General features: G+C 61.6%; 2 protein-coding genes across 6 annotated transcripts in view; one reads left to right on the top strand and one right to left on the bottom strand.

The window, feature by feature from the left end:
- The window catches only part of SEMA4D (semaphorin 4D), a 60,923-nt gene extending 53,837 nt beyond the window's left edge, over window positions 1–7,086 (top strand). For 3 of the 4 annotated variants that reach the window (XM_046022035.1, XM_046022036.1, XM_046022037.1), the window contains one exon: window positions 2,991–4,806. In XM_046022035.1, the coding sequence (XP_045877991.1) occupies window positions 2,991–4,135 (1,145 nt within the window). In that variant the 3' untranslated portion in view covers window positions 4,136–4,806. The other variant, XM_046022039.1, reaches the window with a different exon arrangement.
- A 114-nt stretch (window positions 7,087–7,200) lies between these two features.
- SECISBP2 (SECIS binding protein 2) overlaps window positions 7,201–25,245 on the bottom strand; it is a 46,426-nt gene continuing 28,381 nt past the window's right edge. For both annotated transcript variants that reach the window (XM_046022040.1, XM_046022041.1), the window contains 7 exons: window positions 16,302–16,465; window positions 15,619–15,757; window positions 15,009–15,159; window positions 14,343–14,563; window positions 8,625–8,779; window positions 8,263–8,434; window positions 7,201–7,952 (listed from right to left, as the gene is read on the bottom strand). In XM_046022040.1, coding sequence (XP_045877996.1) covers window positions 7,861–7,952; window positions 8,263–8,434; window positions 8,625–8,779; window positions 14,343–14,563; window positions 15,009–15,159; window positions 15,619–15,757; window positions 16,302–16,465 — 1,094 coding nt within the window. In that variant the 3' untranslated portion in view covers window positions 7,201–7,860. The remainder of the gene's footprint in view (window positions 7,953–8,262; window positions 8,435–8,624; window positions 8,780–14,342; window positions 14,564–15,008; window positions 15,160–15,618; window positions 15,758–16,301; window positions 16,466–25,245) is intronic.

Here is a 25,245-nt window from a genome sequence, read left to right as displayed (position 1 = left end):
GACCACACACACCTCTGCGCCCGCAGGCCGGAGCTCCGGGCTCTCCTTACCAAGGAAAGCCAAGCTGTGTGCCCCACGGGCCCCCGCATCCGACGGGACAGTGCTTCCGGCTCATTTAGGCCATGTCACCTCTGAAGCTAAGAACGGAACCACTGTATCATAGGGGACGCTTGGCTGTGCGGGGTTTTGATGGCCTTACATGTTTTAACTGCGACGTTGGACACCAGAGTCCCTGCAGCCCCTGGGCCCGGCGGGGGCCATAGGTGCGTGGCCGAAATACCCTGTGAGCGCCCGTGGTGGCCGTCGGTGCTGGCGTGATTCAGGGCGGGGGCTCGAGAAAGGCCACAGCTGGGCTGTGGAGGTAGCCGACTCGCGAGCTGCTCGGTTCCCAGGAGGGCTGAGACCCCTCCATGGGTTGGCAAGGCTGATCGGTCTCCTTGCTGGGGTCTCGATCCTTAGCGGGTTTCGCGGGGTGCTTTTGCTGAAGCTGGGGCTCCCTTCTGCTGGGCTTGTCCTCGTGTGTGGTCATCGGGCCCAAGCACCTGGCTTGGGGTGAGGCTGTGCACCCGAGCCGGCGACCCCCACCCTTCCCCTCCGCACGGCAGGGTCTGGAAAGCGAGTTTAGTTACCCACACACACCTCCAGGGATTAAGACCTGCGTATTCTAGGGCCACTGTTCAGCCGAGCACAGGGCACTGGCCGCTTCATGAGCACTTGGGGCACTCTGAGGAAGAAGGGTGGCAGAACCGGGGTGGTGAAGATCCCCCACTCCAGCAGGGTCCCGGTGTGAGTACCGTCCCCGGGTGCAGCCAGGAGCTGCTGGGAGGCCGCGGGGGCAGGCTGGCCCCAGGGTCAGGGTAGACCGCAGGCACGGGGACCCAAGTGGGGACACCTGCCACAAATGTGGCCCGAGAACTTGGAGTGGACCCCATCACACTCCCCTCCGACGTGGGGCTCTCGGGCATCCTCCCCTGGGGAGAAGCCACTGCTCTCAGAGGTTCTGGTTTTGTCACGCAGGCTGGGCTGGAGGGCAGGTTGGAGCCAATGGCCCCTGCACCCCGTTGACCCCGGGGTAGGTACAGGAACCCGAGGCCAGGGGAACCGTCCTAGGGCCCAGAAGAGATGCCGCATGCCCAGGGCACGAGGGTGTGGCCCTGCGGGGTTGCACGAGGCCCCCGGGGTAGGGGGGTACGGCCTGCTGTGTGGGCCCGAGTGGCGGGGTGCGGCCCCTGCTGCTGGGTTTAACGGTCACTTTGCCTCCTTGTTCTTCCCTGCATCCGGAAGGAGCTGCAGAGCTTTGAACAGAGTAAGTACAACGAAACCACCCTCTAACGTTTTCAAAGCTTTCCTGGGGCTACGTGCGCGCTTGAAGATTTGACGACGAAGCTTTACAGGACCAAGCGGCACGTAGCCTGTGCTCAGCCCGGGCCCCCGCAGTGTGGACAGCCGAGCGCTTCGCTCCTTCAGGTCCTGGCTCAGGGTGATGAATTGGCGCCAGCTCCACCCACCCCAGTTCTTTGTCCAAGTTGGCCGTGAGAACCTTCTGGAAGCTCCTGCGACGCATCCTGTGGCTCCAGCCCTGGGCGGATCTCCGTGCATGGCACCACGGGGCAGTCAGGGGCACGCGGACCTGGGCTCTTGCGAACAGACACAGACCGCCTCACTTCCCGATCACGGTGCCTCACGGGAGTCCCTGTCCAGACCTGCATCCGTGGCCAGGCGGGCCGGCGTGCGGCGGCCAAGCAGCCACAGCAGGGGCGCAGGCACGGGTGTGCCACGGGAGCTACGCGCATGGAGTCCTCGACGGAGAGCAGAACACTGCAGGAAAATAAGGTACAGCGACGGACTCAAGTCCCGGGAAGCCCACACAGAAAACAAGAGCAGCCACTGTGTCCCCGCGGCCGACGTGGTCAGGTGGCTGCTGTGTGAACCACTTCTGAGAAAAGCCTTCCAGAATTTCCTTGATGGCCTCGGCACGCTTCTTTCCTCAAAGTGCCTTGTTCTCACGGCAAAACCAGTGTTAGCTGTTGTGGGCCTGGGACTCCAGAAAAGCGTAAAGGGCGGGATCGAAGCGTCCGAGCCATCCGCCACCTACCGGCAGCTGCCACCCCCACGACGGCCTCTTGGAGGCCTTTTCTCTGGGTGTCTACACACGTCTGTGCACGCGTGGACACACACCGATGCTTAAACATCTGCGACACGGCGGCATTCTCCTGGGTTACAGTCTCAAACGTGACTCACGAATGACAACACAGGTGGCCGTCACATCAGGTCTGTGACCCCTGGTCGTTCGTCTCCAACTTCTCACGGACACAGCTCTGCGAGCCCGGCCTGTCCGCGCGCTCATCCCGGCCCCAGGGCTCATTCTGGAACTGTCTGGTCACGTCTGACTTTCCCTCAGAAAGAAGGCTCTCTGAACATCGAAGGCGGTGCCTCGCTGACGGAGGGACCCGACGGGGAAGGGGCCAGTCAGGCAGGAATCCGCGGGCAGGCAGTCCTGGAGCTCTTCCTTCTCAAGCCGGCCGTGGCCAACACCGCCCCGCGCCACGCACACCTGCTCCCGCACCGCAGCTTTGCGTCCTGGGTGCGGCCGCTGGGCTGCAGGTTCCTGCCGGGCTCGGAGAACTGCAGCCACAGACGGTGTCCTTCCTCTGCCCGCGTCCTCCACGACAGCGCCGCTTCTGTCGTCCCCAGCTTGGGGGAGTGGCTGGGTGGAATCCTGCCTCTCGAAATGGACTCTCAGGCAGGACGGGATCCAGGCTGGCGTCCCGCCCAGCTGCTGGTGCCACCCACGCCTGGCACGAGTGCGGGGGAGAGGACAGCAGAGAGATGGCTTCAGTCTTGCTCAGCAGCCCGGCGCCCCTCCTGCCCCCTGGGGTGGCTGGACGCCCCCTTCAGTGTGGGGGAGCGCAGGGGTGGCCCCACAGAGGCGGAGCGTTTGGTCGCAGGTGGCGGGGGCAGGGCCCGGTCAGACGTGTCTGCATCCCCAGGTCCCGCGGACATTCGCTTCACCTGGGAGAAGAACGGCCGGGAGCTGCAGACGTGTGTCCCCACACACACCCACGCGCTGCGCGACGGCAGGACCCACGCGCTCAGCTGGCTGCGGGACGCTGTGGGCGAGAGCACCGAGTACCGCTGCTCCGTCATCTCCTCCGCGGGCAACAGGACCTCCGGCGTGCGCGTCACCATCATGAGACACGGTGAGTGGTGTCCCTCCGCATCCACATCCCCAGTCACACACCCACCGCACGCACACGCCTGCCACGTCACGCTCCGGGTTTCCGTGGGGCGGTGCTGGGAAGGCCACATTCTGAGAGCTCAAGGCTCCAGCTCCGGCTTCACCCGGAGGACCGGACGGGGTGCCCAGTGCTGGCCCGAAAGGTCTCCCCTGCCCCGGGAGGCTTGCCCCATGTCTCCGCGGGCTCTGCGCGTGGCCTTCCCAGACCCCCATCTGCATGGTCCACACTCACGCCATGGTGTCTCCAGGCCTGGCCAGGCCCACGGCACTGGGAAGCCTGCCCTTTCCTTTCCTCCGAGAGATGCTCACTCTGCGCCACTTTACGTCCCGAGCTCTTTTTGGAACTATCCTGCCAAACGTGGGACCGCCTGGCACGGTGTGGAGCAAGGAGGGGACCCGGGGCCACACACTGCTTCCAACCAGCCTTGGAGGCCTGTCCCGGTGCCGAGCGTATCAGGGAGGGTGTGCCTGCTCCCCCGCTACTGGCCTAGGGTTCAGCGTTCCCGGGTCTGCCCTGTCCCCACTGCTGCCTCCGCTTTCAGCTTCCAGGTTTTGTGCTTCCCCTCGTGTTTCTGGTCCGTCCTCAAGCATTTCCATCGATGCTTAAGAGATGCTGGAAAGGCCCCCATCCTCCTGGTGAGAGTTTGGGGAGAAAAAACTGCAAGCTTTTGTCCTGCCCAGAACCTGGTCCTCCCATTTCTGTCAAGTACCCCCTGCCCTGCCACCGTCAGGACACTCGGACTCCTCCCGTACACCCGACTCACAAGCCACGAGGCGTTCTGCAGAAATCGCGAGAACGGCACGGGCAGCACAGTCTGGAGGGCCCCGTGGTGGTCCTGCTCCCCACACCCCTGCCCCGCCGTCACCCAGCGCACCAGCGTGAAGAGCAGGACCTAACGCCGACCTCCGGCAGGTGTACCTGCGGGGCCTGGAGAACGCAGGGCTCCTCGCAGGGCAGGAGCCGGAGGTCCCTCCAGACCCCCTTGGGGTGAAGGACCCCCCAAAGACCCCTCTGGAGTGCTCGCCCCAGCCCTGCCCAGTTCTGCTCAAGGAAGGAGTTCTGCTTTGTGTCTCGGGGCGCAGGTCCCTGGCAGCCGTTTCTGAAATTAGCAGCAGGTTGCGGGCCTGATCAGGGACGCAATCTGGTAACTGCGGCTCGCGGGCTCGTGCTGCCCCGACAGCGCCGTGCGGAACTGGCTTCCCAACCCTCAGCTCAAGCTGCCGCGGCAGCCACGCAAACAAGTAGCAGCCGAGCGCGCCAGGGGACCAGCCTGCTGAGTCGCGGACTCCCCGGCCTCACTCGGGACAGGCGGCACCAGCCCCGAGACGAGGGGCGCTTGCCCCTCTCCTGCCTGCAGAGGAAATTCAAGCGAGACAAGGACGGGGCTGGTGTGACCGTGGGGACCAGCCACTCCTGGGGCCGGTGGCCTGAGGAAGCCCCCACAGCCAGGAAGGCAGGCTTGGAGGCGTGAACGCCTCGCCCAAAACCTGGCCGTGGGAACGGCCTCAGCGGACAGTATGGACCCAGATGCCACCAGGGCCGGCAAGGCTGACACCTGGCACCGTCCCCCCCTTGTCTTGCAGAGGCGCCCCACCAGGAGCAGTGGACCAGAGAGCTCGCCGCCTGGAGGGCTGTGGCCGGGGAGCATGACCGCGTGATGCAGAGCTGGAGGAAGGCATGGGTATGTGGCCGCGCTGACGGCGGGCAGGGGCCGGCAGGGCGTTGGCCGCCTTGGGACTTGGCCCACAGAGCCGTTCTGCCTTCAGGAACCTTCGGGCTCTGAGCTCCAGGCAGATCCCCAGGGAGCACAGCACAGCTGGGCGAGGAGGGCCTCACGGAGACTCCAGCTGGGGGCACGTGTGCCAGCAGGGCCACAGGCTCTCACTGAGCCCGCAGGGAGTCCCGTCCAGGCACCCAGGGGCGGCAGGACAGGCGGCCCCCAGGCCCGGGAGTCACCGGGCAGGCGCCCCGGAGTCCATGGCAGGCCTTCCGCCATCCTGGCCGCAGTGGCCGCCTACAGCCTCTCTTTGTTGCCGACACAGGCTCAGGGCCTCTGACTGATCCCTTCGAGCTCAGCTCACTCAGGACACCCTCCCCAAAGGCCACCTCCTGTGTCTGCGGGGGAGGGCCTCTGTTCTGCCAGAAATTCAAAGGGGGCGGCATTGTTCTTTCAGGAAAGCTGTGACAAGGACAACTTATAGACCTCAGCCGAGCCTGCTGTCCCTTGCCACGCCGCCCCCCGGAGAGGCCCCAGGACAGGGAGCTGTCACCTGGCCTGCTGAGATGGGGCTCACCTCAACCGCCAAGACGACAGCCAAAACATTAACGACTTAGGTGCTCGCAGGGGACAGGAGAGCCTGTCTGGCGGACCCGGGACACCAGGACCGTTAAGCTGCAGATTCGATGCCAGGCAGCGGCGCGCATGAAGGCTCCTCTTCCAGAAACGCCGCTGCTGTGCTCCCCGGCTGCTCCTCCCCACCCACACGGCAGCCCCGTCCCCCGCCTGCCGCCGCTCCCACCCTCCCTGAGCTCCCACGTGCCAGGGACAGGCCCAGCGAGACCAGTGGCAGGAACTGGCCTGACACCTCGAGTGACAGGAGGTACCCCCCTCTCCCCCCAGGAGCTCCGGGCACTGAGGGCTCCGCGGGCTTTGACGCGCGGCTCCGAGCGTGTTCTGTGCGTGCCCTGAGCTGGCGTGCCCCGAGCTGGCGTGCCCCGTGCCGGAGCCACGGGGGAGCCTCTGCTGACGGGGCTACACCCTGTGTGGGACCCGAAGGCCTGACGCTGCGCAGCCCAGACCCTGGTCACCTTCTGCTGATGGAATGATGGTAACCCGCAGCCAGTCCTCCCCTCCCAGAACCTCCCTGCAACCCCCGCAGACGGACGATTACAGCCTGTGTCCGGACCCCCCGCCCCCCAATTCGGAGGACCTCTGAGAGTGCGCCTGTCTCCACTGGCTTGCAGCGGGGTCTGTCCGCCCGCCCTGGCTCCCGGGCCCGCACGCAGGGCACCGTCCACTCAGCAAGGTGCGCACGTCAGGGCTCCCGCGGGACGGGCTCAGAGGCCTGGGCCCTTCGGAGGCAGCTCTCGGCGGCCGGGAGACTTGCCCCAGGTCTGGAGGTGGGGGGAGTGCCTCGTGCCAACACCGCGATGAGACGCCTGCCCCCAGCCTAGCGGGGTGGGGATGGGGGTCTGGTGGGACCCAAGCTTCGGAGTTTGGGTTGTGTGCACTGTTGAGAAAATAAACAGGAGTAAACGCAGCGAGCGGAGCACGTGCTTGGGAGGTGCGGCCCCGAGGGCACAGGCCAGTGTGTCCCCAGCAGCTGCAGCCTCTGCCACCAGAGGAACGCTGTGGCCGGCCAACCCCAGCAGTCCGTCCCCCAAGGAACACCATGCGGCGCCGACACGGCAGTCACACCGCCCCGCTGGGCTCCGTGCGCACCCACGGCCCTGCTGCCAGTTCAAAACGTCCCGCTCCCCTTGTAGAGGAACTTGAGGACTTTCCCTCTCCTGTCAACTCTCCCAAACCTCCCGCCAGGGACGAGGCACCTGCTGGCACAGGAAGGCGAGAGAGCCCTGCCCCTTGTGGAGAAGCTGTGGCGTCACACGACTCCCGCAACAGCTCCAAGAAGCAGGCACGTGAGGCTGGCACGGGGGCACCGCCCCGGCCACACGGCCCGCCCTGTCCTCACTCCACTGCGGGCCCTGCGGGCCGCTCACCTCTCAAACGACACCTGACGCCACCGAGGCCCCCTAACAGTGCGCTCAAGGCCAACACGCCCCACGGCTCGCCCCATGCACGCCAGGTGGCAAAGCTCTGTCCTGCCCCTTCCCCATCATGGCACCAGAGCGCATGCGGCTGAGGCAGCGCCCAACCCCCAGCAAATCTCTTCCCCTTAAACAAGTGCCTGAGGGGCCGCCCCCAGACTCAGGACGTGCCCACAAGCCTAAGACGAGCTGATCAAATCATCGCTCTTTATTCAAAATAAATAAGCCCTCTTAACTACGGCAAAATATGAATGCAAACTTCTACCCGCTGGCCTCCAAGATAGAAACCACATTCAGAATACATTCGTTTACAAAAAAAAAAAATCTGTAGATCAGCGAAACAAATCCCGAAACTTCAATATACATTGCTTCTTTGAAAAATAAAAGCAAAAAGGAAAAATTCATGTCAAAAGGTCACAGGTTAGAGAACTGATGTTCCTCGAGGCTCATTTTAGCAGACCCTCTAAGTATCCCCACATCTTCCAGCCAAAAACCCAGGTCCTGAGAGAGCTGCCCCCAAGCCCACACCTGGCCCACAGCGCCCCCCCCCACACAGACACGGCTCAGCACTTCTGTGGGGAGTGGGGGGTTTCTTCGCAGCAGAGAACTCGGGGCGCCAGGCCTTCCAGCCGTTCCCAGACTCCATAGCTCAGACCCAAAGCTGCCTCTCGGGGCTCTCGGGGCTCTCGGGCAAGGCTCCCCCAGCACGCCCGGGGGCCCAGGACACGCCTCCTGGATTCACCTCCCAACTCAGCCACACAGCACAGCAGGTCTGCGGAGACCTGAGAAGAGGGGGGCCCCCGAGTCTCTCAGGGCCCCCTTCCTTACCGCACGCAACACACACAACAACGCGCTACAAACTCAGGTTCAGCATCTGCGAGGTTGAAGCCTCCAACTCCAGCGCGCAGCGACTGTACGCCTCCAGGCGTCGCCTCCAGATCTCCACTGCGAACGACAAAGGGGCACAGCTGAGCGACACGCAGGGACAGCTGGGGCCGTCGCGGCTGCCGGGGGGGCTCAGGTCCCTGCAGGAGCCTGGGGAGGACCTCCCCGCCCCGCCCCCGTCACCCCCGCTGTTCGTGTCTGAGAGCCTCCCGCCAGGGACCCCACGGGGTTCAAGGCCACGCTCTGCAAGCACCATGTGACCTGAGATCAGTCCAGCTGGGACCGACCCGGCCTTCTGCGGCCACCTGCCACTCCAGGGGGGATGCAGAGCCCGAGGACACGCAGCATCCCTGCCCCGCCCAGCACTCACTGTAGCGCGGCTCTTCTCTCCCGGCCACGGGAGCCGGGGGGCTGTCCTGCGCCGAGCCACCGGGGGCCGGGGGGCCAGGCTCCCCAGCCAGCTCCTGGCGCACGCTCTCCAGCATGGTCTTGTACGCCTGCCGGGCGGCCATCGTCAGCTCGACCATCCTGTGGAACTGGTCCTGGGGCAGAAGGGAGCACACGGATGACACCCCTGAACCCGAGGACGGGGTCTCCACCCACCGGGGAGCAGGGGTGAAGCAGGGGGATCCCCGGCAAGGGTGCTGCCTGCCAGCGGCAAGCACAGTGGCCCGGCACGTGCCCTGCGGGGGACACTGCACGCGCGCCCACAGCTCCCGCCCCCAGGCTCACCTGGGCCCCGTCGTAGCTGAAGATGCCCACCACGCTCACGGGCACGGCCTTGTTCAGACTGCGCCCCAGGGCTTTGCGGTTGAGCGCAAACACGAAGGGGATGTTCTGCTCGCAGGCGTAGTCGATGATGGTGTGCAGCGTGTCGTCCAGCCCACCTGGTCAGGGACAGTGCCGTGACCGGGAGATGCATCACACGCAGCCTGGCGTGGTGCTGGCCACAGAGGGAGTCCACCTCCACAGGGCGACACCCCCGTGGGCCCCGCCTGCCCCGGGTCAAGGCCATCCCAGCAAGCGCAGCGCTCCTCCCAGCCGGGCCGTGCGCGCTCCGAACAGACGCACACGCGTCCTCCCCCAAGAAAACACCGGGGAAGGGAGATCTTTGCCTTCTAGCAGGGTCCCCGCTCCCGATCCCAACATGGGGATGGGCACACAGAACAGCCAGCAAACCTCAGACGCCGGCAGGGGCCAGGCCTCCCCATCTCCACGTCAGGCGCCCCGAGACTCAGTGACACCTGAGCTCCGACCAGAGGGCTGTGCGCTGCCGCCTCCCATGCAATCTTCCCCACGCCTTCCATTCGCTAGAGGCTCCCGGGACGCAACGCAGGGAAGCACGGCCCCATGTCTGCCCAGTCCTTTGCGGCCGGGACCCGGAACTGCCAGCCCAGCCAGAGCAGCGGGCACTGGGTGGGGGCGGGGGCGGGGAAGGTGCCCGCGCACCCACCAGCAGGCGCCCCACAACAGGGCAGGTTGCCGCACAGGCCGCTGGCAGACTCCACCTCCAGCCCCTCCCCTCCCTGGAAGCCAAGGCTGGGGAGGGGACCAAGCTCTGGCTGGGTCCCCAATTACTTGGCTGACCCTCCGGGCAGCCAGCCCCTGCCTCCCAAGGTCACTTCGTTTACATAACACCTCCGGGGAGTTATCAGGACTATTCCAAGGTGTGAGCCACAAACCAAGCACAAAAACCCTACGGGAAGAGCTCTACTTCGGTCATGGAGCAACTACGGGGCCATTTGCTGCAAAGGATAGGATGGCTCCCAGGGAATATGCAGAACCCGCACTGTGCACCAGGCCCCGGCTAACTGCCTGGGAGCAGGAGCACCTGGGTGTGCACAGAACCCCCCAAGGGAAAGGCTGCGCCCCCACGGATGGGACCCTGGGGCATGGAAAGGTCACCAAGGACACTACACGCCAGGGCCCAGCGGCCGACTCCCCGCCCTCCACCACCCGCTCTGCAGGGTCCGGGCACAGGGAGACACGCGGGGGGTGGGGGGGGCACACGCCGAGAAGGGCAAGGGGGTCTGTGTGTGTGGGTGACGTGCCCGCCGCCACAAGGGGGGGCCCAGCAGTCCCGAATCTTACAAGAGCGGTGTGCGTGCACACGCATGTGTGTGTGTGTGTGTAAGTCACGCAGGTGCGGAGGTCACCGCGGACGGACCAGACCGCTCGCCCAGCACAGAAGATGCACAGAGCGGCTTCAAGGCACTCGGAAACACAACAGAACAGTGACAGGAAGGCACCTGTGCCCTCGGCCACACTCATCCCAAGGACAGCAGACCAATTCTGTGTCAACCTAAAACCCTGAAATACTCTTCCTACAACAGGGATTTTCTGTGAAGAATAAAGAATATGATGAGGCCCACATATCCAGGTCCGAGAGCACGAGGGCGGGTGCAAAGCGGGCCCCCGGCGGTGACCTGGTGGTGTGGGGCACAGGCGCCCCAGCAGGGGGAGCGCTGGGAGGCGGAGGGGAAAGGGCCATGGGGTCGGCCTCTGGAAAGATCCCGCTGAGAATAAATACAGAAATACTGACACAAACAAAAACAGAAACGTGGAAGGACCAGAAAAACCAATATTTAAAAACCTAGTAGAGCATTAAGTTGGACGATGGCATAAAATCTAAATGAAATGAAAACATTAAACAAAAAGCCTCAGTATAACAACACCCAAAATCTCTGCACGGCCAAAAAACGTTTAAAAAAACAGGCAAGAACAAACCAGAACAACATCCACCACTCTCGCCCAGAGGACCGACTTACTATATAAAAAGGCACGTGTCACTATTGAAAAGATCGGCAAACCCAAAACACAAATGGGCAAAGAACATGAACCATCAATTTACTGAAACCCCCAAGCTCTTCAACAAGAAAGCAACTGCTCGCCGTCCCCTCCCCAAGACAAATGGGGGCCCAACGCCCACGCCGCCTGGAGCCGGGCCGAGCACCAGGCACAGCCACTGGGGGCGCAGCGATGGCCTCGGGCAAGCGGCGGCGGCGTGACCCACAGATCCCGTGGCCGCACCGGGCCTCGCGAGCACGGCGGGACCCCCAGAGACGCTCCCACAAGTAGGAAGGACAGCAAGCAAGGTGAGTCGCTGTTCTCAGCTGCAGATGCCTGGAAAGACCCAGGGGCTGTCCGTGCCGTGGGTGCCCCCAGCTGGGCCCCCAGACCCACGGCTACATGCACGGGGCCCCCAGTGCCAGGACACCAGGTCTCCGTCTCTCTCACAGTCACACCCTGATGACCAAGGACCCATCAGATGGGGCAATGCCGCTTGCCTCTGGGGGGCTGCAGGCATCTGGGGGGCTGACTCCTTTAAGGGGAACTCAGCACCTGGCTCATGGCATGGCACTGCCCCAGCGAATTGGCAGGTGCACGGACTCACAGACGGGGCCCGCGACATCTGTCGCAGAAGAAAATGTCTGCCATGGCTCGTCACCTGGCACCAGTTTCAGCATCCAACTTTCCTTCACGAGAAAACAAAAGCACATCCTGCTGCTCCGGGAACTGGGGCGTCGCGGTGGCCGGTTTGCTCGGAGACTCACACTCAGGCCCCGTGTCCCTCAGCTCTGCCCAGGCCCTGGCCCAGACCCACCTAAAAACTGAGGACAGAGAGGAGGAAGCAAGCTCTGCGGACAGAGACACTCAACGAAGGCCTCTGTTCCCGGCTGAAGGCCTGTGTCCCCAGCCAGCAGGCAGAGCACGAGGGGAGCGGGCCGAGGAGAGGCACGCCTTCCTCACCTAGAGCTACGGTCCTTCCCCACCGCCCACCAGACACTCCCGTGGCCCTGGGTGCCAGCCACGCGGTCGCACTCTGCCTCGTGTCCCCCATCCCCGGGGCCCATCACAAACGCTGTCTGAGCAGCTGCCGGCCCGTCAAAGGCCTCCCTTCTAGGTGGCCCCTGGCTGGTGCCAGGACTGGGGTTTCCGGAGGGCACCCGCCACGCTAACTGGTAAGAGGGACAACAGGGCGGGAATGAGGAGGTTCACGCCAAGCGCCTCCTCTGCCGGTCAGGTCCCTGCAGACGACACCGCACGTGTGCCTCCGTGGGACTCCCCTGGGAGAGACTGGCCGGCTGCACCTGTCTGTCCGACACAGCGGCAAGTCTAGATGGTTCTGCCCTGCCCGGCACCCAGCCCATGTCTCAGTGAGAGCCGCAAGCATCCCCGCGGGCCCAGTTCCAGGATTCGGACGACACAACTTAGAACAAGCAAAGCGCTCAAAACAAGCACCATGGAAAACTGAGCTTCAGAATTCCCAGACGAAACGCCGCCTGCACAGACACAGTCCTTCCACACGGCTCAAGGCTGGGACGCTGAGTCCTCCCTGTGAAACACTGCAAACCGTCGGCTACCTTTTCCTTGCAAAGACACGTACAGGACGTAGTGACAAGTTCCCTCAGCCTCAAAGCAGAAGTGTGCGGGCACGGACAGCCAACAGCGGACCTGGACGTGCCAGCGAGCAGCTCCCTGCTGCCCAGGCTCACCCCTGCCCGGGTCGGGGAAAAGCACCGAGCAGTGCCCACCGCACACACACGCCCGTCTCTCGGTGTGCTTGTTACAGACACAAGTCACAAGCGCATTCAAGAGAAGGAAGCTGGAGCGCCAGCAGAGGCTGAGCCCGCCGACCCGACGGCAGGGCGAGTGGGGGGAGCCCACAGCCCGCCCTCTACGGCCTCGTTCCAATTCCCCGGGGCCCGGCGGCCACGTGCAGTGCGGGCACCTTCCGCACGGGAGAGGTTCAGAGGAGGTAAGGGCGGTTGGCGGGCACACCGGCTCACCTGGGCAAGGCCAAGCCCCGGCTTCTAGGCGGGATTTGAGGACAGAGGCAGGGTGGAGGCCGCGGCCCCGCACTAGGCTGAGCGTCTCGCCCGGGGGCATCAAGACATCCCCTTGGGGGGGCTCCCCAGCACAGCAGCGGCCCAGCCAGCCAGCCTAGCGTGGCCCCGGAGCAGCAGCATCACTGAAGAACATGCTAGAACCACATCTCTGGGGTCCAGTGGCCTCGCTCTGGCAGGGAGTCGGGGTGATGCTGGCGCGCACTAGGTGGGCAAGCACAGCCCTGCGATGCGGTTCCCGGCCTCTGTGCGCCAGCCACACCGGCTGAGGACGAGCAGACGATGACAGCCAGTGGCCGTCCGCACAAGCCTGCGGCCTGAGACCCAAACAGCCAAGCAGCGGCAAGAGAGGAACTCAGGGTGGGGGGGGCGCACCCCTACATCCTCTCTGCATGCAGCTCAGGGTACTGATCGGCCCCGCAGCAGCAGGGTGGCAACAAGCACGGAGACTTCAGGACCACAGAAACAGCTCCCGGAAGTCAGGAGAAAGAGGAACGGGGAACCCCGCTGCCATTCAGTGGATGCCGGCAGCAGACAGGGCCAAGGGACGACCAAGAGGACAGCGGCGCAGGAACCCGGCGCGCCGCCCACCCTGCTTCTCGGAGAGCCCCAGGCACGGGCAGCGCCCACCTACTTCCAGAAGAGGAAGGAGGATGGAGAGCCGGTGGTACAGGGGGACCAGGCTCCAAGCCCCATCGGCCAGACGCGCGCTCGCACCTGCCTTCTCGCCAGCCCCAGACCCACACTCCTGCAAGCATCAGCCCAGGCCGCTGCCCGGCAGGAGCCGGGGTGCCGTCCCCGAGGACAGCCACGGGGGAGTGCAAAGAGCCTCGAGGAGCCCAGGCAAAGCTGCGGAACGTCCCAGGCACCAACAATCTCGGGGGAGGCTCAGGCCACCGGCCGGGAGGGAGGGGGAGGACTCGTGTTCAAGCTCAGCGCTGTGAGGGGACCCAAGGATGGGGTGCAGCGACCACACACCCACAGGACAGGAGCCCAAAGTCCCCTGCTGTCCCATTCTGGGGTCAGGGCCTGCCCCGAGCCGCTGCTCTCGGGCTCCAGGGACCCGACACAAGGCAGGAAACCTCCCGTCTCCGGCTGCGGAACGGCTATGGCAGCCAGAGAAGCTCCGTGTAGGAGCCAGACCGGCTCTCTGCGAGGTGACCTGACCCACGCAGGCGACAGGCACGTGCTCCGAAGGCTCCCCTTGGCCCTCAGCGGACAAAGACACAGGACACAGGTTCCCCACGACCCGTCCCCCCAACGCACAGCCCATGTCTGTCTGTTATCTAGCCCAGCCCACTGCATCCCACAAAACAGAGCCAACCTGCCGCGGCCGGTGAGACAGGCGAGCCCCGGGACAAGCCGCCTGTGCTCCCGCACCGAGCAGGGACACGCCAGCTGGACTGCTGCGCAGCCGGTCACAGCAGCCCCATAGCGGGAGCCGCGGGGGCCCCCCACCTCCCCGGAGGCCTGACGGGCCGGCCAAACCGCCAGCCGGAACGGCCCGGGCCCGGCTGCGTTGGAGAGCGGCCACCGGGCGGCCAGGTGAGCGGCAGACACGGGCCTCGGTGGCAGGAGCGAGAGCCCGCCCGGCACGCCTTACCTTTCGACTGGATCTTCTCGCAGTTGGGGGAGATGATGACGCACTTAAGCTTCCTGAGCCTCAGATGCTTGAGCACCTCCCGCAGCCCCAGCACGAGCCGGCGTTTGGTCTTCGCCTTGACCGGGTCCTTCTGGTACGTGCGGTCTTGGAAGCGCACCAGCTCCTTCAGCAGCTCCGTGACGCAGGCGTCCACCTCCTTGCTCAGCATCTGGCTGCAGTAACTGTGGGACATGCCTGCTGGCAGTGGCTGTCGGGGGTCCCCACGGGGAGCAGCCCGCGCCGAACCGGGGCCCCCGGCCGGCGGACCGCACCTCCTCCCGGCTCCCAACCACGAGGGGCACAGCCTCCTTCTACCTGGCCCGGGCCCCCGGGCAATGCTGGCCACAGAGAGCCATAGCCGGAGCGCGCCCCGGAAGCAGGCGGCGCTCCCGCCGATGTCCCCAGAGATGCCAGGCCGCAGAAGGGAGGCGTCCCCTCTCCACCTGGCCCGCTGTGACAGCACGTGAGTACAAGGACCTCGCAGAAACGGCACGGGCAGCCCTACTGTGGGTTCTGAGAGGAGGAGAGCCTGGGCGCGGCCCGGTGGCCTGAGGACTTTGGGGTGCCACAGCCCCACACTCGACACCAGAGTGAGCCCAGCCCGCCCCGGGGCCCGCGGCCACTCACTCCCGGAACCTCCTGCTGTGGATCTTGGGGCCGCCTGTGCCGCTGGGGACCAGGTGGCAGCCCTCCACCTCCTTCTGGAGCTCAGCGCTCGGCGGCCCTTCCGGCTCGCCCTCCAGCGCGGGCGCAGAGAAAGACGATACGTCGGACCCCTCTGCAACGTCACAGAGAAGCGAGTCAGCGCACAGCCCGGGCCACGCTGGGCAGAGGCCGAGGGCCCGGAAGGCCCGAGCGCAGTTCACAGGGCGGCGGCTCCAGGGCAGCCCAGAAGGACAAAGGTGACAAGCACTCCAGCCACGCACTCACACCCTATGGGCTGTTCTGAAGGCACAGTTCAGTAAGGGGCTTACTGACACGTGCCCCCTGCGACCCCATGACCTTCCTGCTGCCGGGCAGGCGGCTCACCGTTCGCGCTGTTCGTTCTCATGGGGAGCATCCGACGCCACACACACACCCTTGGGGGCCTCGCCCCTGTCCCTCGGCCCGCCCCCCAAGAGGGCGCAGGGGGCCAGGAGCGCTTCCGGCCCATGGAACACCGTCTGGCCGGCCAGGCGCACCCAGACGGCTGCCGCCCTGCACTGGCGCGGTGCACGGCCCCCCGGGACGTCGGTACCTGGGGGGGCAGCCTGCTCCGGGGCCCCATCATCACCACCGCTCTCGCCATCCAGCGCGGCGTCACTGGCGGGAGCGGGGCTCCCAGTGTTTTCTTGGAGACGCTGCTGCTTTCTCTCCTGCCGTTCTTTCAAAATAATCTTTAAGAAGACACAAGCGATTAAAACACCTAAATACTTGTCCTTACAAATAAGCCCTTCTGCTAAACAAGCCACCCCACCTCAGTGGGCGGGCACGGTGCCTTCCTGCGCCCTCACGGCAGCGACATGCCCTCCGTCCCCAGGGGCCGGGCCCACCTTCCCCAGATGTGCAGAACCGGGCACGCAGAACCCGGGCCAGACAGCACCAGCCGCAACAGCCCCAACAGAACCCGTATTCCAGAATCTGCAAACCAGCCAGATCACCCCGGGAGGGTGCGGGCAGTAGCCCCCGTTCCTGGTTCTCTGTCCGCAACACCTGCCGAGCGTTACAAGAAAAGGAGCCATCTCCAGGAGCGGAGGCACCCTGCTCCGCACCCTCCGCCGCCCCACGCAGGGAGGGGGATCGTTGCCAGAGAACCACACACACATCCCAAGAGCGCACATTCCAGCAGAGTGAACATCAGATCCAAAAACACCACAAACTGGAAGACGGGACACAGACCCGGCAGAGTCGGGTCTCCGAGCACCGGCCACCCCCACGTACCTTCTTCAACGAGGTTGGCTTCTTGGTCTTGGGGCCCTCCCTCCGCTTCCCCTTCTTCATCAGTGGGCCACTGGAATCCAGCGGGTTGTGCGGGGTCTTCACCTGGCTCAGGCGGCCCTTCTTCCCCGACGCGGTGTCTCTGGAGAGGACCGGCACCGCCCCGACTGCAACATGGGGGGACATAGGCGTCAGGCGCCCGCCGTCCAGCCCGTGACTTCCCTCATCCCTGTCGGACTGACCGTTATACAGTCTGCTCGCTGACAACGCCATGAAGTTCAGACCTTCCGGCAGAGATCCAGAAACACCATCACTTAGCTGGGGACAATCGGTGTCCCATCCCTGCGATCCAATCTCCATGTGGCTCAGCAAAGCATGAGGTGGGGGACCCCACCCCCTGAAAGTGAGGTATTTCCAGGCAGCGCACACCTACGATAGCCCTTGGGACGGGATCACAGTCGCGGCGCATCTCCCCCGCACACTCCCATCTGGCGCTGCTTCCCGCCTTGTTCTCCCCCCAGAGCAACTGTCTGTCTGAGCCTGCTTCCTCTCCCTGCCCTTTCGTTAGGACAATTTCCCAACACACGCCCAGGAAAAGAGAATGTCCGACGACAAACCCCGCGTGCCCACGGTCCGGCTTCCTTTCCGCGCTAGCTGACCTGCCCTCACCGGCTCTGACGGACGCTGACCTATGGGTGTTTTTGCAGCTGGGCGTGCGGGTCCCCGGCCTGAGGGTGCGACAGCCCCGCGGCCTCCCTCTGGGCCACTTCCAGCCACAGCCCCGCACGGTGGCCCGCATGGCGGGACCTGTGCACCCATGGGATACGTCTGAAAGGGACGCGGGATGAGCTCGTCTTGAGAAAGCAGCCCACGCAGACCCTGCTCCCAGCTGCGCGCCCCGTCCCTGATGCCACCTCCCAGGGCCAGACTCCTGCTGCCTGGACCTCTCCCGGCTGCCCCATGACAGGCGACTCTCCACACGGCATCAGCGGTGTACCCGGGAGGCCCTGGCACGCGCACGGGAGGTCGGCCCGCTCCGTCCTGAAAAGCAGCTACCGTGCGGGATGAAACACTCGACCATCACGGCAGCCCTCCAAAACGTGACCGCGGGCTTCCGACAAACTGCGGAGCGCAGCCAGGGCGCCCACCCAAGCCGGCCGTCCTCTCCAGGCTGCACCCGCCCTCAACCTGCCCACAGCTGCTTGGAGCAGGGCGGAGACGCCGCCAAAACCTGCAGCTCCCTGCGGGATGGCGCCCGTGCCCTTCAGAGAGGGGATCCGGCAATCGGCGGTCCCCCCAGCACCGACTGTGGCCCCCTGTGGGCCCAGGGCCAGGGGACCTCCGCCCCACATCCCTGCAGCGACAGGGCCCAGATACGAATGCAGGCGTCCACGAGGCCCGGGACCCGGAGCAGGGCAGGCCCCGGCACGGCCCACAGGCGGGGCTCCCTGAGCCCACACACGCCTGTGTGCAGACAGCGGAGGCCGCGCCGGCCGTGCCCGGGAGCCCCCGAGAGCCAGAGCAAGCAGCCCGGGGCGCGGAGCCACCGGCAGGTGCGGGACAGCCTGCAGAGCCAGGCCAAGGCTATGACCAAGGGAAACCATCACCGTCACTACTCTCAAGGAGAAAACAACACCCTGAAACCAGAGCTGCTACGACGTATTAACTGAAATACAGCGTATTCAACGACAAATTCCGAGCCTTTCGAAGAAACCAGGAAATGTAACCCACACTCAGGGAAGAGAAGTTCAGAGAAACCGAGTCCGCGGGCCGCCACGACTCTGGGGCAGCCTGAGGACACAGCCCAAGTTGGGGGTGGGGGGGCGGGCAGGGCAGATGCGGCTCCGGACAGAAACCGATGAAGCCAAAAATAAATACAAACTACTCAGTTCCAGATAACACTTAAAGAGAGAAAGAAAAGTGAACTGAGCTCAGGAGACCAGCGGGGCGTCAGCGAGCAGACCACACAGGTAAGGGGGCCGCCCGGACACAGGGAACCAAAAAGGCTTCAGAAGAAATAAAGGCCCCGGGGGCATATCTAAAAAGGGGGGGAGGGGACACGCCTGGGTGGCTCAGTGGGTTAAGCCTCTGCATTGGGCTCCAGTCATGATACCAGGGTCCTGGGATCGAGCCCCGCATTGGGCTCTCTGCTCAGCAGGGCACCTGCTTCTCTCTCCGTTTGCCGCTCAGCTTACTTGTGATCTCTCTGTCAAATACATAAAAAAATCTTTAAGAAAAAAAAAAAAAAAAAAGGCCCCGGGGCGTCTGCGGGGCTCAGTCGTTGGGCATGTGCCTTCGGCTCAGGTCACGATCCCAGGGTCCCAGGATCGAACCCCGCGTCAGGCTCCCTGTTCAGCGGGGAGTCTGTTTCTCCCTCCCTCTCTCTGCCTGCCACTCCCCCTGCTTGAGCTCTGTCAAATAAGATCTTAGAAGAAAGAAAGAAAGGAAAGAAAAGCAAGGAAAAGAAAGAGAGGAAGGAGAGAAAGAAAGGCCCAAACTCCCCAAATCTGACGAAAGCATGACTCTGGGGCCCGCGCACAGCCAAGGTGGGGTGCGTGGAGAGCCGCAGACGCTGCCCGGTGCACGCGCTGAAGGCCACGTGGAGCGCACGTGTGGGACCAGCGGCCCCGCCGTGTCCCAGGAGCCAGCGGCGGCCAGAGCACAGGCACGCGTCGTCTCAGCCCGCCCCACAGACATGGGTGTCTCACACCCCAAAGGCTGGCGGCCGTCCCGTGTTGGCCCGTCCACTGGCGCCGCCTGCCCACCCAGGCCGTACTTCCTGTCTCTGTCGCAATCCTCACCACTTCTCAAACTCCTTCCTTGTTACTCTGATTGGTTAGAGCGACCCGGGACCAGCGACCTTCAGTTCTACTACTGTAACTGTTTGGGGCGCCACAGGCCGTGCCTACAGAGACGGCCCCCTTGGTCCTGCCTCCCCCCTCCCCTCGGACAGACCAAGCAACAACCCCGCAGCGGCCCCTCCGTGCTGGAGCACCAGGCAGGCGCGCCGCGGGGACGGCCAGAGCGAAGCTTCCCGTGCCAAGCGCTCGGCCAGTTTCCGCTGCACAGGCGGTTTCTGAAGGACGCGCGTGGGCACCGTGAGCAGGCGGGCAGTTAGGGAGGGAGAGCCTCACTGCCGAGAGGGAGAAAGTGTCAGTCATCCGGAGGGAAGCTCAAACCAGCCACGACACTCTCCTCAGCCAAAGCGGAAGGCCCGACTCTCTCTTCAGTTCTGTGCAGGCAGAGAGAGGGGAGGAAGCTGCAGGAGCGAAGCCTGAAGCGAGCAGAGATCGTGCATGAGGTTTAAGGGAGGAGGCCGCGTCCGTGGCACGAAAGTGCAAGGCGAAGCAACACGCGCTGCCGTAGGAGCTGCAGCAAGTGACCAGGAGATCCAGAAAATCCGGAAGATCGAGATCGTTCCCGAAGGCGGCTGCACTGACCAGCAGATTTTCAGGGTGGATGCGGGAGCCTCCCACGGGAAGAAGGTGCCATGGAGGACTTCCCTGGCTGGACAGGAGGAGTCAGTGCTGCCTTCACAGCTTCCACGGACAGGCTGATGGTCTGGTCGGGGCCAGTGCGATTGGTGACTTTCAGCTAAATGCTCCCGGACCATTCTGAAAATCTTACGGCCTTTAAGAATGATGCTATATCTTGGGGCGCCTGGGTGGCTTTAGCCTCTGCCTTCAGCGTGGGTCGTGGTCCCAGGATCCTGGGATCGAGCCCCGCATCAGGCTCTCTGCTCAGCAGGGAGCCTGCTTCCCTTCCTCTCTCTCTGCCTGCCTCTCTGCCTACTTGTGATCTCTGTCTGTCAAATAAATAAAATCTTAAAAAAAAAAGAATGATGCTAAATCTTACTTCTGGGACAACAGTGAAGTGGGAGGCTCCTAGGCTCACCTCATCCCATGGTTACACTAACGTCACGCTGACATGAATGTAAATAACCCAGAAAAGGACCCAAAGACGGGCAGAACAGACTCTCCACAGCTAAAGGCAGAGAACAGGCACACCCAAGAGGGACAGAAAGGGCGGGCATGGTCTGGAGCCCGACGAACCCAAAGGCCGTCTGCAGGAGGGAGAGACGCACCAGGCACAGAGAGGGAAAGAGCAGACCCCACACCAGACACCCGGAGTCCGCACTGGGAAGACGAACCCCCGTGACACTGGGCTTTGAAAACCAGACTGGCCAAACCTTGTGGGTTCCTACAACCAGAGGGGCCGAGCACCTAAAACCACACACCAGCGGCTCCGCTCCCGGGAGCCGGAGGGTGACGGGAAACAGCAGGACAGGCTCCCCGAGCCACGGTGGAGCGGCAGCAGGCTGGAAGAGGCCAGCGCATCCCGGCGGGACAGCTGTCTGCGAATCGCAGAGCCCGTGCTGGGAGGGCGGGGATCCTCGGGAGACCTCTCCAGGAACGGAAGAGCTGGCAGGTGCCATTTCCCTCAGCACACCCCCAGCCCAGACGCGCAGGAACCCGCAGGAGCCGGCGCAGCGTGAAGAGCACGTGCCCGCACCCCCAAACCAGCCTCTGCAGGGTTCTCCGGGGCAGTCACAGCGCCCTTCCCAGCCCGCACTGGGCACCTCGCTCCCACACACCTCCTGCGGCCCCATCCCCTCCGGCATGGCCAGGTCCCCAAGGAGCTGTCCCTGTGCACGGCGGGTCCCTGCTGGCAGTGGACCAGCACGCACCTTGCTGGCTCCTGGAGCCCCGTCCCTGCATTCTCCTGCGAGTCTAACCCTCCAATACGCCTTAGGCCCAAGCACATCCCAAGTGGTGCCAGCAGCCCTGCACGGTGACTCCTGCCCCAGGAGAGGGGACAACCACACACGCCAGTCTGACCGCGGCCCCGGCAGCGGGCTGGCGTCAGACATCTGGCCAGACTGCAGGGCCCGCCCAAGCACAAAAGCTTCTCCGGTGGGGCCCGGTGACAGTGCAGCTCCGGCAAACAGCGGGTCCGACTCCACTTAGGCTAAGGCGGCCCCAGCCTGGCCGGCTCCAACCCCCGGGCCAAACCCTGCCCTCACCAGGCAGAGAGCGCCTCTGCAGAGGAGCGGACTGAGGAGGAAGGGGGCCGGGCCACAGCAGCAGGGCGCACGCACCACACAGGAGACTGTCCCTGAAGCGCCAGGCCCTGGGGAGCAGAGGACACGGCACCACTGGACGCGGCCGGAGCCCTCTTCCCGGGCCACTGCTCTCAAGAGCGGGAGACATGGATGACTTTCCCAAGACAGGGAGGCAGACACACGGAGCTTGACAAGAGGAGGGGACAGAAGAGCATGTCCACGTGGAAGAACGGGGAACAATCCCAGCAAGACAAAAGGCTGAACAGAATCGGCATAAGAAACCCGCCCGATGGAGAACGTAAAGTACTGGTCGTCAAGATACTCGCTGGCTGGAGAGGAGAGCAGAGGATGCCTCACTCAAGTCAGCGAGACCCCTGACGAGACCCCTGATGAGAGACAGGAAACACAAAAACCACCTGAGACGAAGAACTCAGTGACTGGAACTAGAAATACGCTACGTGCGCTAGACGGTCAACTAGATGAGACGCAAGAGCGGCAAGCGGCCCGGAGGACAGGGACAGAAGACAAGCTTGCCGAGCAGCAGAGAGAGGAGGAGTAAGAAAGCCGAGAACGCATCACAGAAACTCACCGTCAGCACCGAGAGCAGTACTATCTGCATCACAGGGGTCTCAAAAGGAGCAGAGAGAGAAAATGGGGCAGAAAATGCATCTGGAGAAAGAAAGTTTCCCAAATCTGAGGAAGGAAACAGAAATCCAGATACCGGAGGCACAGCGTCCCCCACAAAATAAACCGAAGGAGGCCCACCCCCAAATACTTAGAATTAACGTGGCAAAAAGTACTGATAAAGGGAGAATTTTAAAACCAGTAGGAGAAGAGCACCTGGGTGGCTCAGTCAGATAAGCATCCAACTCTTGATTTCGGCTCAGGCGGTGATCTCAGGGTCATGGGATGGAGCCCCACACCAGGCTCTGTGCGGGGCATGGAGCCTGCTTACGATTCCCTCTCCCTCCCCGTGCCCCCTCCCCGCCCTCCCCGCCCTCTTTCTCCAAAAAAAAACAGCAACCGGCGAGAGACACAGTCATGCAGGGGAACCCCCAAGGCCGCGAGCAGGTCTTCCAGCAGACGCTGCACAGCAGCGTGATGGGGTCAAGGTGCCGGAAGGAAAAAAACGTGCCACTGAGAAAACTCCATCCAGCCAGGCTGTCATTCACAGTAGGAAGACAGAGAAACAGCTTCCCAGACAAAAGTTAGAGGAATTGATGAGCACTAATCCAGCCCTACCAGAAACACTGAAGGGGTATCTGTGAGTGGAAAAGACCATAAGCAGGAGTGAGAAAGGTTAGAAGCACAAAAGCAGTAAAATCAAGTCTATCTCTAAAAATCAGTCCAGGGATTCACAAAACAGAAGGATGTAAAGTAGGACACCATGTCCCTACAACGCGGCACGGAGCAGTAAAACGCGGTGCTTTTGGAACAGGTGAAACGCAGGCGACCGTCAACGTCCCACACAGCCGGCTCGGTGCGTGAGACGTGAGACGCCAACCAAGCATCACACAATCACAAACTCGTAACAGATATTCCAAAATAAAGAGAAAGGAATCCACGTAGCTCATTCAAGACGGCCTGCAAACAGCGAGAAGAGAAAGAACAGAGAAGAACTGCAGAAACAACCGTAAAATAAGTAACAAAATGGCAGTAAGCGTGTCTCCTCCATGACGTAATGGGCTAGGGCTCCAAAGAGAAGATGCAGGTGACAGAGCCGACACGAAGTCCACACCCGTCCACACGCCAACCTCCCGGAGACTCACTTCAGACCGAAAGGCGCACACAGACTGAGAGTGCAGGGACGGAAGAGGGTTTCTATGCAGAAGGAAGTGAACAGAAAGCTGGGGCAGCAACGCTGCAGGAGACAAACCAGACTTCAAGATGGAGACAGCAAACACAGAACCTTACACCGTCACCAAGACGGCAGTCCAGGCGCCTGGTGCCTCCGTGGGTTAAGCCTCTGCCTTCAGCTCAGGTCATGATCCCAGGGTCCTGGGATCGAGCCCCGCATCGGGCTCCCTGCTCAGCAGAAAGCCTGCTTCTCCCTCTGTCTCTCCCCCTGCTTGTGCTCTCTCTCTCTACCTCTCTCTGACACATAAATAAAATCTTAAAAAAAAAAAAATTAAAAAAGAAGACAATCCAATAGTAAGACAGAACAATTGTAAATATTTGTGCCCCCAAAGTAGGAGCACTCCAATACATAATGCATTTAATAACAAAGTAATCAACAGTTACGCACCCCACAGGAGGGAATTTTAACCCTACTGACATCAACAGGTAGGTCAGCCACACAGAAAATCAACAAGGAACCAGTGGCTTTGAATGACACACAGGACCGGATGCATCTAACGACACATTCAGGACGCTCCTAGAACAGCAGAATGTACATTCTTTTCAAGTGTACATGGAACATCCTCCAGAACAGATCACATATTAGCCCACAAAACAAGTCTCAGCAAATTCAAGAAGCTTAAAGTCATACGGTGCCATCTTTTCTGACCGCAACGCAATGAAACTAGCAATCAACCATGAGAGAAAATCTGGAAAGAACACAAACACATGGAGATTGATGACATGTTACTAACAATAAATGGGCCAACTAAGAAATCAAAAAGTACATGGAAACAAATGCGAATGAAAACACAATGGTCCAAAATTGGGGGGATGCAGCAAAAATGGTTCTAAGAGGGATGTCTGTAGCAACAGAGGCCTACCTTGGGAAGCAAGAAAAATCTCAAATAAACAACCTAACTTTATACCTAAAGGAACTAAAACCCCAAGCCAGTAGAAGGAAGGAAATCATACATATTATAGTAGAAATAAATAATATGGAGGCTAACAAAAACAAAAACCACAACAGAACAGATCAATGAAACCAGGAGCTGGTTCTTTGAAAAGATCAACAAAACTGATAAATTCTTAGCCAGACTCATGGGAAAAAGAGGACTGAAATCAACAAAATGAGAAATGAAAGAGAATCAAAACCACAGAAACACCAAGGACTGTAAGAAAACATTATGAAAAATTGTATGTTAACAAACTGACATAGAGCAGAAATGGGTAAATTCCTACAAACATATAACCTCCCTAAACTGAATTAGAAAGAAATGGAAAATTTGAATAGACCAATTACCCACAATGAAACTGAATCACTCATCAAAAAACTCCGAACAAACAAAAGTCCAGAACCAAATGGCTTCACAGGTGAATTCTACCAAACACTTAAAGAAGAGTTAATACTTACTCTTCTCAAGCTACTCCAAAAAATAAAAGAGGAAGGAAGGCTTCCAAATTCATTCCATGAGGCCAGCATTACCCTGATACCAAAACCAGATAAAGACACGACAATAAAAGAGAACTACAGGCCAGTATCTCTGATGAACACAGATGCAAAACTCCTCAAAAAAAGACAAACTGAATACAGCAATACATTAAAAAAAAATCATTCACCACGATCAAGTGGGATTTACTCCTGGGATACAGGGTGGTTCAATATTCACAAATCAACACAACACACACACCATAAGAGAAAGGATAAAAATCATACACTCATTTCCACAGATGCAGGAAAAGCACCTGACAAAGTACAATACCCAATCCTGGTAAGAACCCTCAACAAAGTAGCTTACAGGGACTGTATCTCAATGTAATAAAAGCCATATATACCAAACACTCAACAATGAAAAACTATGGTTAGGTTATGGGTAGGTTACCACTTTTATTCAACACAGTAGCCAAAGTCCGAGCCACAGCAGTCAGAAAACAAAAAGAAACAGAAGACTTCCAAGCTGGTAAGGAAGTCAAATCTTCACTACCAGCAGATGATACAGTACTACACAGAGAAAACCCTAGGCTCCACCAAAAACTAAAGTCGCAGGA

This window comes from Meles meles, chromosome 11, assembly GCF_922984935.1.
Source record: "Meles meles chromosome 11, mMelMel3.1 paternal haplotype, whole genome shotgun sequence".
NCBI classification, from domain to species: Eukaryota; Metazoa; Chordata; class Mammalia; order Carnivora; family Mustelidae; genus Meles; species Meles meles.
This window is presented reverse-complemented; position numbering and strand designations above follow the sequence as displayed.